Source organism: Myotis yumanensis, unplaced genomic scaffold, assembly GCF_028538775.1.
Source record: "Myotis yumanensis isolate MYYU_CA2020_CCGP unplaced genomic scaffold, mMyoYum1.0.hap1 SCAF_2, whole genome shotgun sequence".
Taxonomy (NCBI): Eukaryota; Metazoa; Chordata; class Mammalia; order Chiroptera; family Vespertilionidae; genus Myotis; species Myotis yumanensis.
Window position 1 is genome coordinate 164,363,836 of NW_027223753.1, and position 13,644 is coordinate 164,377,479.

Consider the following 13,644-nt stretch of genomic DNA (forward strand, 5'->3'; position numbering starts at 1 on the left):
GCACCAATTGCCAGCCATGTGAATAAGGCTATTTTGGATCTTCCAGCCTTTTTAAAAGTCCCAGCCAATAACATGTGAAACAGAACCATCCAGTTAACCCAGAAAATCATGAGCAATAATGAATTGTTGTTTTTTAAGCCACTAAGTTTCTGGTTAGTTTGCTATACAGCAACACAATAATGAAATGACAGAATAATTAAATTATGTAAGCTACTTTACTTTCCTCACAATATTATAAGAAAGTAACCCTTAATCCAAGTCTAATTCAGGGGCTAGCAGTTTTTTCTTGAGGACTTTTGAAACCCAACTCTACTACTTTTGGGGTTCTTATTGCTTATGGCTGTAAGGGATTAACACTCATTTGTTACTTTCTCTTCTTCCTCACAAGAGATTTTTTTCTTGCTTTGAGATTATATATTATAAATGCACACATGTGTATGTATAAATTATGATTTCTATGCATCCATACTGCAGTAGGGTTACACATAAGGATCTGCTGACAACTTGACCGAAAGTCATTTTTATGAGTAAAAATAAAATCCATATTAGCAGCTATATCACGTTTTTTATTCTAAAGGTTATTTGTATCACTTTTATTTTTTCTTGCTCAGACTTCCTAAAAGTCTATCAGTCTTTGTCAAAGAAATAGTTTTAACATTACTGATTAATCTATTAAATTTTATGCTATTACTTTCTGCTTTTGTCAATTCTTTATTCTTTCTTTAGACTATTTAAAAAGTTGCCTGAATTGAATGCCTGATTCATTTATGCTTATTACTCTCCTCTATTTTTAAAAATGTCCATTAAAGTTAATAAATTTTCCTCAGCATATAGCTTTGGCAAAATCCCAAAATTGTTACACTGGGCTCTATTATTGTTAATTTCTAAATACAGTAGTTTGAAATTTTATTCTGGAAAACATTTCCATGTGAGTGTGCTTATATGGCCTTTTGGGGTTAATATGTAAAGTTTTTGTACTGTGAGTTTATGATTCTACTTTAAGGAATTTGAGATTTTCACTATTAAGCCTTCTGAAAAGGTAGATACATAGTAAATGTCCTTGGTGCTGGTTTAATATCACATCATGAGAGTGGGACTGTGGTGGGATGGTGGAGCAAGTGAGAGGGTGGCACCAGGCCAACGTGGGTGCGAGCGGGTGCCCAATCGCCCCACCAATGGCGACCAGTGGTGACAGTGCGGGGTGGGGCCACCACCTGGCTCCTAGGCGCTGAGGGAACCAGGCAGGGGAGGGGGGGCGACCCCGATAGATTACCCTGCAGGCGGAATGGTGGAGCAGATGAGGGGGTGGTGCCAGGCCACAGCGGGGTGCCAGGTGGGGCTGGGGTCATAAGCTGGGGCTGCAAGCTTATGGGGGCATGAGCTGGGGCCCGATCCCTGCAGGCCACCCTGAGGGACCCCACCAGTGCACGAATTCATGCACCCAGCCTCTAGTTCAGCTATAAAAAGGAAGAAAATTTTACCCTTTGTGACAGCATGGATGGACCTAGAGAACATTATGCTAAGTGAAATAAGCCATTCAGAGAAAGACAAATACCATATGATTTCACTCATATGTGGAATTTAATGAACAAACTGAATTAACAAGTAATTGTTTCGATCTCCTCCCTCTTTCCTTCCCCTCTTCCCCCATCTCAAGAAAAAAAAAAGTAATTGTTTAACTTTTAAGTTGTATAATTTTTTCTTTTTAATATAATTTGCTTTAATTATAGGTATATAAGTGACATAAGGAAGCAGAGGATAATTTATAACACAGATATACTCAGTCCCCTTGGCCCAAAGATTTTAATTTTCTAATAAGCTATACTAATATATCCAAACAGTTCAGACAAATCCTATTACGTAATTGGTATAACACTTGTTCAAAGAAGACTTTTTTTAAAAAACCTCACCCAAGGATATTTTTTCTATTTACTTTTTTGAGAGAGTGGAGGGGAGAGAAGAGGGGAGAAGGAGAGAGGGGGACAGAAAGAGAGAGAGAGATTGATGTGAGAGAGTCATATCGATTGGTTGCCTCCCATACGCACCCCAGTCTGGGGCCAGGAATTAAGCCTACAACAAAGGTACATGCCCTTGACTGGGAACTGAACCCACGACCCCTCAGTCCAAGGGCTGATGCTTTAACCAATGAGCCAACCATACAGGGCCAAAAGAAGATTTTTTTAAAAGCCTAATTGTTTCCTGTTGTTTTGATTCAATTTAGTAACACCTTAACTATAGAGTAATATATTAAAATTCAAGATTTTATCTATTAATATTCATATGAATCATGATTCATATTAATGCATAATCTCAGGTAATTAAAAACCCCAAAGTCTATACCAACACAAGGTAAAAGTCTAAAAATAAAAATGTACTGGGAAGAAAATGTTCTTCCTAATGAAAAATTAACTAAATATAAAGTATTAACCCCCAAATAATTTACTTACACGTTTTTCTTAAATAATGAATAGCCATTTTGATTTTATTATCAATTATGCTACATATGAAGAAACAGAAGCTTTTAGTATATAAGAAAGCTATCAAAGTTGAACTGAATAAATTTTCCTAATTCATTGCTCACAGTCTGTCTTAAGGAATTATAAAGACATAGGAACAGAAGGGAATGATTTCAACAAACCATTTCCGTCTCATTACTGGAACCAATTGTCTTTAATTCTGCTTTTCCTTAACAGTTTTACTATTTAAGGAAAGAACAGGAATGCATGAAGAGAAAATTAACCCAAGGCCAATGAAATTATAATATCAATTAATAGTTAAAACTAAGTATAATACATCATACATAATGGTAAAAAACTAAAAGCTTCCTCCCAAGGATCAGAAACAAAACAAGGATGTTTGCTCTTGCCACTTTTATTAAACACCAGAGGCCAGGTGGGGCCTACACCCTCTCGCAATCTGGGACCCCTCAGGGGATGTCGGAGAGCTGGTTTCAGCCCGATCCCCGCAGGGCAGGCGAAATCCATGCACCGGGCCTCTAGTATGCATATAAGATCTTTGGTTAATCTCTTCCCCTCCTCCCCACTCCACCCTTCCCTCTGAGATTCATCAGTCTGTTCCATGTTTCCATGCCTGTGTTGAGCATCTGCCCCCTGGTGGTGTGTGTCATAGCTACCGGTGGAATGGTTGGACACTTAGCATATTAGCATTTTATATATATAGATTAAAATGGAGGTTATAGCCAGAGCAATTAGGCAAGAAAAATAATTAAAAGGCATTCTGACTAAAAAGAAGTAAAACCATCTCTATTTGCAGATGACATGACCTGATGTTGAAAATCAAAAGGAATCCACACATAAAAAACTTAGAGCTAATAAATGAGTTCAGTAAGTTAGGACAGATCAATACCTGAAAATCCATTATACTGCCATATCAAGCAATCGAAAAAAAATCCGTAAGTACAACGAAGAAAACAATCCCATTTATAATAGAATTAAAAGAAGAAAATGCTTAGGAATAAATTTAACAAAAGAAGTGTTAACACTAGTACAATGAAAATTACAAAATATTATTGAACAAAATGAAAGATGTAAATGAATAAAAAAGATATTTTGTGTTAATGGATTGGAAGACATAATATTGATAAGATGGCAAAAGTCCCCAAATTTACCTAGGGATTCTACACAATCCCTATCAGAATTCCAGTTACCTTTTTGATGTGCGCAGAAATTGATAAGATGATCTTAAAATTCATATGGAAATGCAAAGAAACCAAAATAACCAAAACAAACAAAAAATTGGAGGACTTACACCTTTTAACCTGAAAACTTACTACAAAGTTACTGTAATCGAGAATACATGGTACTGGCATAAGAATCTATATGAATAAAAGGCTAATATGCTAAGTATCCTTCCAACCAGTTGCTATGATGCACACTGACCACCAGGGAGCAGACGCTCAATGCAGGAGATGCCATGATGCACACTGGCTATTTTATAACGCAACTGCACTGCAGACCTGGTGCCAACAAAGCAAGACTTGGTTTCCCCCAAGTGGACACAGGCCCCACCACCACAATGGAGCAACAGCCCACCAAATCTCAGCCAATGCTGCCGAGACCCCAGGGCACAAAATGCGGCCCACAGCCCAGCTCAGCCCGAAAATGGTCGCTGTGGGCACCGGGTAATGACATCACATAGCAATACCTGGCTTCTTCTCCCTAGCAACTAGCTTCCTTGGAGTTTCTTCAGCCCAGGAACACGACTTGCTTTATAGCCAGCTGCAAACATTTTTTACTTTAACCAAATGTCTGTGAAGTGTTTTCCTGTGCTTCATCTCATTTGATTCTCACAGAAGTCCTGGAGTAGGTAGATAGGAGACTTGGTGGAATCCTATTTTCTTTTCATTAGCCGGAAAATAGAGATTTAGAAACTTGACCTGACTGAAAAGAAGTAAGAAATGGTGGGCCTTGAAAATGACTTCAGGTATTCTCACTGCACAGAATATAGTCAAACACTGTTGCAGTTAAATATTTCACTCTTTGCTCTCCCTGCATGATCTACAATAATAATCTGCTTTGAGTTGGTATTTATTGCTGTGTTGCTGACAGTTACCTAAAAGAGAAGTTGGGGTGCTTCACTGGGCTGGAAAAAGTTTAGCTACATCAGAAAGCAGGTCTAATTAAGCAAGTTTATTTTATATATTTCTCTATCTAATAAAAGAGTAATATGCAAATTAACCGTCACTCCATCACAAAAAATGGCGGGCCATGGAGCTGGAGCGAGCAGGAGGCTTGGGTGCCCCCCGCGATGGAGGAAGCCAAGCTTCCCGCCTGCCCTGGCTGGACCTGGGCTCCACTCAAGGCTACAAAGTTTCAATTATAGAAGATAAATAAATCCCAGAAAACAAAAAAGAAGTAAAAAAGGAGAGGCTGGGAGCTTGGGTTCCCAGGGGGTGAGGCCAGCCTGAAATCGGCCATCAGCCCCTCACCCAGGCTGGCCACACCCTCATGGGGTGAGGGTCCCCGCTGGGGGGCTTGACCAGACTGCAGATAGCCATCAGCCACTCACCCAGGCTGGCCAGGCACCTCAGTGGGGACCCCCACCGTGAAGGGGGTATGGCCAGCCTGAAAATGGCCCTCAGCCCCTCACCCAGACTGGCCAGGCACCCCAGCGGGACCCCCCCACCCCGAAGGGGGTGTGGCCATCCTGCAAACAGCCATCAGCCCCTCACCCAGGATGGCCAGGCACTCCAGCAGGGACCCCCACCCTGAAGGGGGTGTGGCCAGCCTGAAAACGGCCCTCAGCCTCTCACCCAGGCTGGCCAGGCACCTCAGCGGGACCCCCACCCTCACCCGGGACACCCTTCAGGGCAAACCAGATGACCCCCACCTGTGCACCAGGCCTCTATCCTATCTGAAAATAGAGAAACATGGCAATTAGCCGTACCTCCGCTACCTTTCCCATTGGCTAATCAGGGCGATATGCAAATTAACTGCCAGCCAAGATGGCGGCCGGCAGCCAGGCAGATTGAAGCTAACAGGAGGTTTGCTTGCTTCAGTGACGGAGGAAGCCAACGTTCCCCGCCTGCGGCTGTCGGCCTCTGAGCTTGCAGTTTGAAACACTGTTACAAATACAGAAGCTAAACAAAATCCCAGAAGCCTGCTTTCAGCCAGCTGGGATCTCAGAGCTGGAGTTGAAAGAGTGTTTCGATTACAGAACCCAAACAAACCAGATACCTGCTTTCAGCAGCCGAGGCCTCAGAGCTGGAGCCAAGCCTCAGAGCTAAAGCTGGTCCAGAATAAAAAAAAAAAAAAAAAAAAAAGGACAGGTTGGGAGCTTCAGTCACCCGCCAGCCTGAAAACGGCCCTCAGCCCCTCACCCAGACTAGCCAGGCACCCCAGTGGGGACCCCCAACCATGATCCAGCACACCCTTCAGGGCAAACCAGCCGGCCCCCACCCATGCACCAGGCCTCTATCCTATATAGTAAAAGGGTAATATGCCTCCCAGCACTGGGATCAGCGGAGCCGCGAGGCCTCCCGACACCGGGATCAGCGTGACAGGGGGCAGTGCCCAAACCCCCTGATCCCCCTGTGGCTCTGTGTGTGACAAGGGGCGGGGCCACAACCTCCCTATCCGCCCTGCTCTGTTTGTGACAGGGGAAGGCGCCCCAACCCCCTGATCAGCCCAGCTCTGTGCCTGATAGGGGGGAGCTCCCCAACCCCCTGATCAGCCCTGCTCTGTGTGTGACAGGGTGCGGCGCCCCAACCCCCCCCACGGGCCCTGCTCTGTGTGTGACGGGGTAGAGCCATAACCTCCCCATTGGCCCTGCCCTGCTCTGTGGGTGATAGAGGGCGGCGCCCCAACCCCCTGATCCGCCCTGCTCTGTGTGTGACAGGGGGCGGTGCCCCAACTCCCCTATCGACCCTACTCTGTGCGTGACAGGGGGAGCTCCTCAACCCCCTGATGGGCCCTACTCTGTGACAGGGGGCAGTGCCCCAACCCCCTGATGGGCCCTGCTCTGTGACAGGGGGCAGCGCCCCAACCCCCTGATCGGCCCTGCTCTGTGCGTGACAGGGGGCAGCGCCCCAACCCCCTGATTGGCCCTGCTCTGTGCATGACAGGGGGTGGCGCCGCAACCTCCCCATTGACCCTGCCTTGAGTGTGACAGAGGGCGGTGCCCCAACCCCCCAATCGGCTCTACTCTGAGCATGATTAGGGGTGGCATCGCAACCTCCCGATCTGCCCTGCTCTGTGCATGACAGGCGGCGGCGCCCCAACTCCCCAATTGGCCCTGCTCTGAGCCTGAACAGGGGCTGCACCTAGGGATTGGGCCTGCCCTCTGCCACCCGGGAGCAGGCCTAAGCCAGCAGGTGGTTATCTCTCAAGGGGTCCCAGACTGCGAGAGAGCACAGGCCAGGCTGAGGGATTCCGCCCCCCCCCCCCCGAGTGCACAAATTTTTGTGCACCGGGCCTCTAGTCCTATATAATAAAAGGGTAATATGCAAATTGACCCTAAGAGCAGAATGACTGGGAACGACTGATCACTATAACACACACTGACCACCACGGGGCAGACGCTCAATGCAGGAGATGTCCCCTGGTGGTCAGTGCGCTCCCACAGGGGGAGCTCTGCTCAGCCACAAGCCAGGCTGATGGTTGCCAGCACAGCAGTGGTGGCGGGAGCCTCTCCCGCCTCCTCAGCAGTGCTAAGGATGTCTGACTGCAGCTTAGGCCTACTCCTGCTGGCAAGTGGACATCCCCCAAGGTTCCCAGGCTGCCAGAGGTATGTCTGACTGCCAGCTTAGGCCCGATCCCTCATGGGATCGGGCCTAAGCCAGCAGGTGGACATCCCCTGAGGGGTCCCAGACTGCGAAAGGGCACAGGCTGAGCTGAGGCACAAATTTTTTTGCGCCAGGCCTCTAGTGTGTGTGTGTGTGTATGTGTGTGTGTATGTGTGTGTGTATATACACACACACATACACACACACACTCATATACTGGTATATGAATAGGTGAATATACAGATATGAAGTTTGTGCTTCAAAGGATTTATGAAATGTGAAAAGACAATCCACAGGAGAAAATCTGTGCAATTATATATCTGATAAAGGACTTAGATTTAGTATACAGAGCTCTTACAATTTACTAATAAAAGACTATAATTCAATTAAAAATGGGTAAAGAATCTGAATAGACATTCCTCCAAAGAAGATATAAAAATATCCAATAAGCACATGAAAAGATGCTTAACATTGGTCATCAAGTATATGAAAATCAAAGCTACAATGCGGTATCATTTCATACCCACTAGGAAGCCTATAATAAAGTCCAAAACATTGTTGATGAAGAATAATAAGATTGGTGATATGTGGAGAAACTGAAACCCTCATATAATGCTGGTGGGAATGTAAATGGTGAAACTGGTATGGAAGACAGGTGGTTCCTCAAAACCCTAAATATATAATTATCATACGATGCAGCAATTCCACCACTGGGAAATGAAAGCAGCGTCTCAAATTCAACACAAGTGCCGTAACCAGTTTGGCTCAGTGAATAGAGCATCGGCCTGCGGACTGAAAGGTCCCAGGTTCGATTCTGGTCAAGGGCATGTACCTTACTTAGTTGCGGACACATCGCCAGTAGGGGGTGTGCAGGAGGCAGCTGATAGATGTTTCTCTCTCATTGATGTTTTTAACTCTCTATCCCTCTCCCTCCCTCTCCCTCCCTCTCTGTAAAAGATAAAATATATTTAAAAAAAAATTCAACACAAGAAAGAATAAACCAAATGTGGTATATACATATAATGGAATATTATTTAGCCACGAAAAGAAAGAAAGTTCTGATATATACTGTAAGATGGATGAACCCTGAAAACACTATTTGAGTCAAAGAAGCCAGGCACAAAGGCTACATACTATATGATTCTATTGATACGAATGGCCCAGAATAGACAAGTCCATAGGGACAGAAAGTAGATTAGTGGTTATCAGGGACTGAGGGAAGAGCAGAGTGGGGAGTCATTGCTAATGAGCACAGGGTTTCTTTATAGGGTGGTAAAATGTTCTGGAATTAGAAAGTGGTGGTGATAGTACAATATTGGAATAACCTAAAAACCACTGAGTTATACACTTTAAAAAGGTAGATTTTGTGGTATGTGAATATCTCAACATATATTTTTTTAAGGTGAAAAGGTAGAAAAAGGTGATCTTTAGATAGAAATGCAAATTAAACCAATGAGTTAATACATTCTAAACATGTTAACAAAAGCTATAAAAGTTTATTAACACATTGTGCTTGTGACAATATGAAGCAAAAACAGGTACTTTTTGTTGAAGTATAAATGGATAGAACTCTATGAAGTGCAATTTCTCAATAATGATCAAATCTAAAAATTGACATACTCTTTGAGCAATCTACGCATATGAGTATGTTCTGATTTTATACTCACATATATATACAAAATATCTATACAAAAATTATCAGAAGGGCATTGGTTTTACCTGGTAAAAGTATAGAAATAACACATATATGCATGCATTTGCAGAGAATGTTTATAGAAGGATATAAATGATACTACTAACACTTTCTGCCTTAGTCCAGGTGAACTGGAAGATTGGAAGCAGGGGTGGAAGAAAGAATTACTTTTCACCAGATATCTTTTGGTATCTTTTGAATTTTGCACAATGTACATGCATTACCTGTTCAATTAATTACTTAATTTAGGGAAGTGTAGTGACTATAGACAAGAAAAGTTATGGTTCTAAGGTAGCAGCCATAATTTTTCTTACTTTTATTCATCAATATATAGCTAGTATTAAGTGATCAAGGAATTAACAAAGGAATAACAAATAAGTTTAAAACCATTTTGTAATACATTTTAAATTTCAGGATTAAATACCTGTTTCTTAAAAGCTTAAGGTTGTTTTACCCAAACAAAACACATGTTTTTTGCCTACATAAGCAAGAGCTATAGAGAACACTGTGTTCTTTAAGAATGATAAAGTAGCACACTCTGGCAAATCTTGCTTGAGGAATTAGAATTTATCTTATTTCTTTATGTCCAGAAAAGGGTTAACATACCAGACCTACGGCTGCTATCTCTAGAAGGGTCTTAGCAGGTATTTGGGAAATTAATTTTGGGTGTGTTCACACCATTCCATAACTGAAAGGGTAATAATTTACTATGGCTAGAGTTTATAGAGACAATACATTTTATGCTGAATACCTGCTTTCCCGTTCTGGGAGCCTGGAAATTTGATATGTGCTGGACAGAGGGTGCCTAGGTGACCAATCTGCAATAAAAAACTTTGCACTGAGTCCACAATGAGTTTCCCAGGGCGGAAACACTTCACATATAGTGCTGTACTTTTATTGCTAGGGAAAAGAGTGTTCTGTGTGACACCTCATGGAGGAAGAAAGTATAAGGAAATCTAAACATGGGATCCGCTAGACCAGTGGTTCTCAACCTGTGGGTTGCGACCCCTTTGGCGGCCGAACGACCCTTTCACAGGGGTCACCTAAGACCATCTTGCATATCAGATATTTACATTACGATTCATTACAGCAATGAAGTAGCAACAAGAATAATTTTATGGTTGGCTCACAACATGAGGAACTGTATTTAAAGGGCCAGAAGGTTGAGAATCACTGTTCTAGACATACTGTCTTATAACTTGACATGCAGAGCCCAACTTACTACATAGCTGTACTAAATCTTATGCTGAGTCTTGTGAATCAGTGAATCTCCCAAAATGAGTAGTGAGTGTTCTTGGAGACTCTCAACATACCTTGCTTAGCAAGAAAAATATTTTTTTAAATGCTATGTCATACAAACTGGAAATCATATAACTTTTGGCTGCTCAGTATGCTTATTTGCTTTTAATTTGTTGACATTTCCCCTAAAATGCATATGTATTTTCTTTGTTGATATTGTTTTCTCTGTTATTTTATATTAATCTTTCAGTTGAAAGGGTTTTAAAAATAAAAAATATTTAATCACTGACTTAGCCCATAAGCAAAACATAAGTCAACAAAGAGAACAAGTGAAGAAGAAAGAAATGTGAAGAAGAAAATATTGACAAATGTACAAACAAAATTCTGCTTAAGTACTCTACATCAATGTGAAAGATAACATTGACTAAAAAAAGTATAGAAGAGCATGTCTGTTTATTTTCAATATTACTTGAGGTTTTTCCCAAATCCCGTTATCTGATACATCCATATTCATATGAATACAAAAAAATAAAGCCAAATAGAATGTTTTAAAGTATAGCCTGAAATAAACTACGGTTCAAAAGTAAGAGGAAAGGATTTTTACAGCTTATGAAATTATGTGTCATTTGATTTTAAAAACGCACAGGTACTACTTCTACTTAAACATCTCCAAAGATATTTTCCTTTGGGGTGAAAAATGTTAGATCAGATTCTGATGTTCTGGCTAATTATCTTTAAGGGAAACAGGGCTTTTTAACTAAGTAAATTTAGAGAAAAGTAGCAATAAACTTAAAGTTATATAGTTATAACTATTTTAATATATGAATACACACATAAACCTGGTTACTAAATATTTAGTTATTCAATTAAACTTCTAAAATGACTCTGAATGGCATTGTGTTAGTGACCACTGATCAGAAATAGCCTTTGGTGAAAGTTAATCATTTTAATTTAAAAATAAAACCATAAATTTCAACATTTCTGCTTTGCATAAGTATGAGGAAAAGAAACAACCAAAAAAGGACAGTATGGCTTCATTTACTTTCACAACTGTAGATCAGTGATAGAATATTATAAGTAAACTATGTAAGAGAAAGTAATGCTGTCATCTTCATCTCTAAAGAAAACGGAACAGGGAAAGCAGAATTATTTGATGTGGGGATGAGTTGGAACTTACATAAGTCGACGTTTCCAAACTATCTGTGTTGACCAGTACTGGAGGAGGATTTGCCTTAAAGAAAGAATTATAATGTGTTAGCTTAACAGGAAAATTGAACACATTAAATATTAATGTTCACAAATATTAGAAGCGTATGACAGATTTGTTATTTCTTCAATTATAGTTTTATATGAGCTTTGCATATGTTAAACAATGTACCCAGTTTCCAGCAACAAATGAAAATAGGTATAAGCGGTTAAAATAGATTTTCTTTTGGGAAATAAATTATTTCTGCTCAAACAGATAATTTCTTAAGGTTTGCAAACAAGTTCACCAGCCTCATCAAAAAACCCACAAGTATTCTTCAGTATAATAAACTATTCTCCCTGAATTGCTTAGAAGTCATTAGCTTTTCTGTTCTCAAGGATTCCATGAAGATTTCAATGACTTTATCACCCAGAAAGAAAAAAATTCTTTCTCACAATGAATTGTGTTTGAACATGAAAAATGTCTACCACACAAAGAAATCAATCACATACTTTTAGAAAACTGGAACCAGAACGGTAATGTAAAAGCCCCAGTTATGTTCAGCCCCAATTATTGCTTTCCAACTGTTATTCTAGACCACTCACACAACAATTACAAAACTTTTTAATCCAAACAACACACACACACACACACACACAAAAGCAAATAGACAAAAACACCACAAACAAATAAAAAACAAGCAAAAAACAGAAATACATCTAATTAAGTTTGGATTGAAAAAGTTTGGTTTTCTGGTTAAGTTCAAAGTAATTATTATATGGGTGAAATGAAATTTAATGAATAAAGTGTAATTTATGCCAAATGAAAAACACATCAGAACATATCAGAAACATACCAGAAAACTGATGTGATTTCCCTCAAAATTACCATTCTTTTACATATATGGAAGTATAGAAGGAACAAATCAAATGACATTTTCGTAGAAAAAAAAGATGACTATCTTTTTTTTTCAATATTATTTTTTATTTTGTTTTATTGCTTAACGTATTACAAAGAGTATTACATATGTCTCCTTTTTTTTTCTCCCCTTGACCTTCCCCTGTCCTCCCTTTACCCCCCAGTGTCTTGTCTCCATTGGTTATGCTTATATGCATGCATACAAGTCCTTCAGTTGATCTCTTACCCCCCTCCCCACAACCCTCCCCGGAGTTCCTGCTGTAGTTTGACAGCCTGTTTGATGTTGCTCTGCCTCTGTATCTGTTTGGCTCAGTGGATAGAGCGTCAGCCTGCGGACTGAAGGGTCCCAGGTTCATTTCCGGCACATGCCTGGGTTGCAGGCTCGATCCCCAGTAGGGGGTGTGCAGGAGGCAGCTGATCAAGGATTCTCTCTCATCATTGATGTTTCTATCTCTCTCTCCCTCTCCCTTCCTCTCTCTGAATCAATAAAGAAATATATTTTAAAAAAAAGATGACTATCCTTTAAACAACTGTTAGGAATGTTTATAAGTATTAATAGTTCTAATCCAATTAATAAAGAATTATACATAAAAGCTGTATGAAACAAGCATTATATACAAAATAACCACTTTCTTCCAAGTGTACGGGCTTTTCTAAAAAGTAAATATTCAGACTTCAAATGTTTTACATTATTGCAAGCAAAGTACTAACTATAGACGATCATATGATAAGATGCTTAAAGACAACACAGTCATAGATAAATAATTATAAAGTATGCATTTGGAGTACATGAAGCAACAGGTTTAAAATGTGTAGGGAATACTTTATCTATATATATATATAAAAGCCTAAGCGACCATTACGACCGAACAGTGTTACATTTACTTCAAAATAAAACCATGAGAGGTTAGAAGTGGGAGGGGCTATAGATGATATAAAAGAATATACCAGTTGATGATTACTGTAGGTGGTGATGAGTATACAAGGGAGTTCACTATTCTATTCTCTCTACATTTGAGTATTTTGGAAAATTTTCATAATAAAAAGTAAAGCAAGAAAAACTACATTGAATCAAGCACTCAGCTATTTGTTGTTAATCCTCATACTGAGGATATTTTTTCCATTGATTTTTAGAGAGAGTGGAAGGGAAGAAGGGAGGAGAGGGAGGAAGAGAGGGTGGGGGGGCAGAGAGGCATCAATGTGAGATACATCAACTGTTTGCTTCCTACACAAATTCCTACATAGGCTGGAGAGTGAACTGATAATTCAGGTATGTGCCCTTGACTGGGACTCGAACCTGCAACCCTTAAAGATGTTCTAAGAACTTAAAAGATAAGGAGAACAAAGACAAGAAAATGATGTATG

General features: G+C 40.6%; 1 protein-coding gene across 17 annotated transcripts in view; it reads right to left on the bottom strand.

Annotated features, from left to right (window-relative positions):
• DLG1 (discs large MAGUK scaffold protein 1) overlaps nucleotides 1-13,644 on the bottom strand; it is a 274,204-nt gene that overhangs the window by 119,687 nt on the left and 140,873 nt on the right. For all 17 annotated transcript variants that reach the window (XM_070406507.1, XM_070406504.1, XM_070406506.1 and 14 more), the window contains one exon: nucleotides 11,353-11,406. In XM_070406507.1, coding sequence (XP_070262608.1) covers nucleotides 11,353-11,406 — 54 coding nt within the window. The remainder of the gene's footprint in view (nucleotides 1-11,352; nucleotides 11,407-13,644) is intronic.